Source organism: Limulus polyphemus, unplaced genomic scaffold (assembly GCF_000517525.1).
Source record: "Limulus polyphemus unplaced genomic scaffold, Limulus_polyphemus-2.1.2 Scaffold4844, whole genome shotgun sequence".
Classification (NCBI taxonomy): domain Eukaryota; kingdom Metazoa; phylum Arthropoda; class Merostomata; order Xiphosura; family Limulidae; genus Limulus; species Limulus polyphemus.
In genome coordinates, this window is record NW_013670454.1 from 2,283 (window position 1) to 8,037 (window position 5,755).

Genomic DNA, 5,755 nt, shown 5'->3' on the forward strand with positions numbered 1-5,755 from the left:
TAGAGGTAATGTTTGACAACTGAATGGCTGTTAAACCGTGATGGTGGTTTAATTAAACACATTTTATACAACTCTGACAACGACGTGATGGTGGTTTAATTAAATGCATTTTATACAACTCTGACAACGACGTGATGGTGGTTTAATTAAACACACTCAGAACTTTAGTTAAAGTAAACAAGTGTTTTATAATACGCTATCAACACTACACGTGTTTCATAATAACATGGCTCATCACGGTAAACTTGCACCTACGGAAGGAAAGTTTACCTTCAATACCTTGAATTGGTCAGGCTGATACTCAATAATATTACAGTAACAGAAGCAAAGGTATTACCTTCAGATTTTCGTAGTGTTTGTTCTCGACCTTTTTATTTGACTGCTTCTTTGGAGTGCTATAAAGAGCATCTGGAGGTATAGCTCCGACTGCATTTCCTGCTCTCCCATTGTGTGTAATATCGACAGACCTCCTGCCTCCCATTTCACTGAAAGGTAGAAAAGTTGTTTTTAAAACTGTACACTCTGCATAGGTTTAGATAAAGTATAAGTGGACTAGAATCTTGATGATAAGTGTTTAATAACCTTTCACACGTAATGGTTAAACTCAACAATTTGGAATTTTAATTTATTTAATGTGGCTCATTTTTAAAAATAAAATACTTACCTCTCTGTGTCTGGGTTAAAACCATTGCTTCCTGTAAAAAAGAAGTATGAATTATGTAATACTTCACAATCTTTTCTTCATTTTATTTACTGCTGTTCTCAATACTAATAAAAATTAAACTATAACAACTATCTTATTAAATGTTGTTCCCAAAAAAGCAATAAATACAAATTATTTTTAGCCTTTGAATTGTGTATAAATGGAAACAGACAATACGACTTTTGACAATTTTTGGTACAGTAACACTGTTGTATGTAGTTTTAACTTATTACATAACTTTAAAACAAAAAGTTTTCTCCCAAGTACAACCAGAGAAAGATGCACATTGGACTATCTAAAGTCCATATTTTAGTGTTGTGTTTAAAGTTACTATTCGACAATACGACTTTTGACAATTTTTGGTACAGTAACACTGTTGTATGTAGTTTTAACTTATTACATAACTTTAAAACAAAAAGCTTTCTCCCAAGTACAACCAGAGAAAGATGCACATTGGACTATCTAAAGTCCATATTTTAGTGTTGTGTTTAAAGTTACTATTCGCCTATTGGGGAAACAAAATTAATGTGTCAATAACCATTAGAATGAACAATAATGGGTACTTGGGTTCAATAAATAACTGATCATGTTATAATAATGGGTACTTGGGTTCAATAAATAACTGATCATGTTATAATAATGGGTACTTTGGTTCAATAAATAACTGATCATGTTATAATAATGGGTACTTTGGTTCAATAAATAACTGATCATGTTATAATAATGGTACTTTATAAATTCAACTAGTTTTGAAGTACAATTTTGGTTACTTTTTTATTACTCTCACTGACTTTTTGGACAACTACACTTTAAATAAATGCTTGATTACTTTACACCACAGAGTAACTTATTTACTGATTATTGGTTGAATATATGTTGTTGTTTTTAAGTTAGAACAGTTCTGTAATGAAATAGGTATTTTTAGTAACTGTAAAAAAAGTGATTTGTTTCAACACTACGAGTTATCATGCATAATTTTTCTATTAAAGGGAACAAAATCTTGTAGTTTAATTCAATACATGTGAGAAGGCTTACTTCTGAATAAGTACTTATGTTTCTTGAGGACAAACAAGCCAACAACTATCAGGACTACCAGAACAATGATACATCCCACTGCAACACCAATCACCATTGACACAGACACGGGCTCTGCAAGACCAAACAGAGAGAGAGCTCAAAGATAAAAACTGAGGCAGAAGTTAAAGTTATTATTCAAATAAAAGCTGTTTAACAGCCATTCAGTTGTCAAACATTACCTCTAAATAAAAGCTGTTTAACAGCCATTCAGTTGGCAAACATAATACCTCTACTATACATCTATCTCAAACATTACCTCTTTAAATAAAAGTTGTGTTTTTATGTAATCTTTGTTTTTGATATATATCTGTCACTTTCTATGTTAAAGTATTTATTATCAGGCTAATTCTTTTGAGTTTAAAATTTATTCCACAATGACTTAAATCCAGATGTTAAGTAGTTTATGCATTTTGTTATAACATTAACAGGGGGGTGTAGTGTTTGTTTCAAGACCAGTTTTACCTGAACTGTTCAAAATTGGTATCACCAGTCATGGAGATGAGCATAAAATACAGAAAGATATTTAGGGCACGCAGAGGCAGATAAAATGAAACGTTGTTGAGAAAACTTCCAGTCAACTGTTTCACTAGTTGTGGATAAGTAAGTTCTTATATTCAAACTATGTGATCTAGAGAAAGCAGTGCTGGAGATAATGACATTTTATGTAACATATAATAATGTTCAAATTGAACCAGTACTTTGAAAATATGTAAAAATTTTTAATAGAATAATTACTATGATGCTGACATTTACAATAGTAGTAAATCATTCTGCAATCTTAACTTTCTCACTACGGGTTCGGTCCGGTCCGAGGTGACCAACCTCATAACCATTTTGTGCTGCTTAATTTTTAATACGGTACCCTCACAAAACTTGGCAGGATTTTAGTAGACATTACATATAATTTTTACTAAAGATTTGTCCGTGAATATATCAAATCTTTTTTTGATGAGTCCAGGTGGAAAGTTAAAGATTAAAAATATTTTTCATTTGTGTAACCTTCTTAATCCATATAAAACTTTATATGGATGAGTTGCTAAGTAGTAATTAACAGTTTCTGTGTTCAGATTAAACTTATGGCTTGTGATGTACCAGCTCATGACAAAAAAAATTACAAATAGTAATTAACAGTTTCTGTGTTCAGATTAAACTTACGGCTTGTGATGTACCAGCTCATGACAAAAAATTACTCTCACCCATGTATACAAAATATATTTTTACACATCAATAACAACACTACTCCAGGATATGGTGTAAAATTAATTTGACATTTTAGATGTATAAAGAAACTTAACCAGAATTGTGTTAATACTTTTAACTTGCTATATTACAGGTCACTTAAACAAATGTTATCATGCAAGTTTGCTTGTCATATATCAGAGGTTTTTACAGCAAGATTCTTATCAACTGAAGAGTCGATGACATTTGTGGTTGAGTATAATGAACTCTGATAGAAAATAAATAAAGAGAAATAGGAATACATTGTGAGAAATATTAACTATTTCTGTAACAGTAATGATCAGCATACAATTTGGTCAAGGTTGAGTTCAGGTTATGTTCATGCCATGTTACGGTTAGCCTCATAGTCTTAAATTCTGTTGTTAATGATACACATGATGTTGTAATTCTAATACTGGAAAACTGTTTGAATATTTCAGGAGTTGTGCTCTGTAGTTCCTAACCAATTTGATTATGATTTTAAACCAAAGAGTCTAAATTACTCTGTTAAAAATAAAAATTTTATCAGACTTATTGTACTTTATAATGTGGACAACTGTGGGCTCCTTGAAATGCAAAAAGATGAGAAACCCTGCTGTAAAACATTCGAACATTCTCATAAAAACGATCGTTTTAAATGAGAACTACAAAGTGTCAAAACTGGATGTCACCAACTAACCTTATATACACACACACGGTATCACAGTATAAAAAAAATAATAGGTTATGTTTAGCTAGAGTTGATTGAAAGATGTCACACCCCTTCTGGTATGTTGAGTAAATAATTATGCTGCATAAAATGTTGAAATTACCGAGAGAGTTTGTACAATGTTGTTAGATGTCAGCCTGCTCTGTTACTTTCGAAGGAAACTGTATTTCTGCATACTCTGTTCTATCTTCTGGATGTCTGTCCTCTCTATTCCTAAAATGTCCGTTTCTCTCGGGGAGCGGCGAGAAGTCCAGGTCAGCATACACCAGGTGATCTTTGTCACGGTTGTCATTTTTATCTGGCTGTGATATGAAAAAAAGGTTACATTTAAGGTGAGAATCTTAAAATCTACAATCTCTTGAGTATGAAAAGGTGGTAAAACTATAAACCAAACAGGAACACATTTTATACAACTCTGACAACGACGTGATGGTGGTTTAATTAAACACATTTTATACAACTGACAACAACGTGATGGTGGTTTAATTAAACACATTTTATACAACTCTGACAACAATTCCACGTTAGATGCCTGTACTGGCAGTTCTTGTCCACTACGAAAGTCTCAAACTAATTTCCAGACTTGAGTGTTACACTTTTTATTACACTAAACTCCAGCATCTGCACAGTGACTGTGTTTATGGATGTTTGGAAATTTTCTACTCCCACCAATATTAGTACGATCACTTGTGGTGTGCTGAATATCGTGAAAGGTTATGATAACGTTAAGTACGATCACTTGTGGTTTGCTGCATATTGCGTAAGGTTATGTAACGTTAAGTACGATCACTTGTGGTTTGCTGTAAAGTTCTACTTTAGAATGCCTAAAGTAATGTTGTTTTTCTAACATTATAGCACCAAAGAAGAAAAGGTTTAAGTCAAATGATGAAGTATCTGGAAGTGAACCAACCTAGCAGATAAACGCGTTTTGTACTTCATGGACAGAGTGAATGTTTTTACAATCCACAAGAAACAACTCTTTCCCGTCCAAGTATTAAATATTTTAGTCCTCACAGATTTTCTACTTTTTCAAAACTGCATTATGCTTCAAGAAAAGAAAAATTAAATTTTGGAGAGTTTTCTATTGAACTTATTATACTACACATACGCAGCAGGAAAAACAAAGACTACCGATGGTTGGTTGAATAAACTAATTACCAGGTGGCAGCACTATTGATGTATGTCATGTAACACGATTATTGACACCAGGTGACAGTATACTGTCATATATGTTACCGAGAAAAACAAAGGTTGTATTTCTTATATTGTCAGAATATACAGACGTGAACAGGTCAAACTGGCGTGTAATAAATACGGCAGTCGAATTCTCGATAATGTGTGGTCATCGACGTGTGTTAAAACAAAAGCTATTATTGCCCAGGAGTTATCTGCCAAGGAATCCATTCTTAGGAGCAATACTTTTGGACAGTACATAGTGGGAAATTTTAAACTGTTTCTGTTCAAAAATAACAAGGAAGAGTGGAAAAAAACCCAGGGTATTGAAACTACAAAACACAAGCTACTCAGTGATATTCTCGAAGAAGATGGGACAACAACAGGTAATAAATTATTTATGTTATAACAACTTGTCATATTAATTTATGGGTGATTAGAAGTAATGTATTAACGTAATCTAATCTGTTGAAAAGGTGTTCTGTAAATTTATCACTATCATATTAAGTTTTTCTACACACTTTCAAGTTCTAGTGTTAAAGTCTTTTTTTTTCTTGCAGCCTCAGCTCTTTAGTTGCTTGCTTAGTGGTAAACAGGAAAATTATCTGTCCATACATACTATGACACTTTAAACTCACCTTAAAGCACTGTACAAGCTGAGTTTTCCTCTTTTCACCTACATAAGCACTCTTAAAGAACTCGTCGATCATGTGGCTTCCTTTTGGATCACAGGCGATACTTCCCAACTGTTCAGGTTTTAGTGTTAGTAGGCTGTTTACCACCTACATTAATAAAAGTAATGTAGTTTAATTTTTACATTATAACAATAAAATAGTTTAATTTTTACATTGTTAAAACTAACATTATAACAATAG

At 32.5% G+C, this 5,755-nt stretch overlaps 1 protein-coding gene across 2 annotated transcripts in view; it reads right to left on the reverse strand.

Annotated features, from left to right (window-relative positions):
* Positions 1–156: 156 nt before the first annotated feature.
* Positions 157–5,755, reverse strand: part of LOC106471769 (carcinoembryonic antigen-related cell adhesion molecule 5-like) — a 29,493-nt gene continuing 23,894 nt past the window's right edge. For both annotated transcript variants that reach the window (XM_022400384.1, XM_013932391.2), the window contains exons 9-11: positions 1,739–1,852; positions 665–695; positions 157–485 (exon numbers count right to left, since the gene is read on the reverse strand). In XM_022400384.1, the coding sequence (XP_022256092.1) occupies positions 311–485; positions 665–695; positions 1,739–1,852 (320 nt within the window). In that variant the 3' untranslated portion in view covers positions 157–310. The remainder of the gene's footprint in view (positions 486–664; positions 696–1,738; positions 1,853–5,755) is intronic.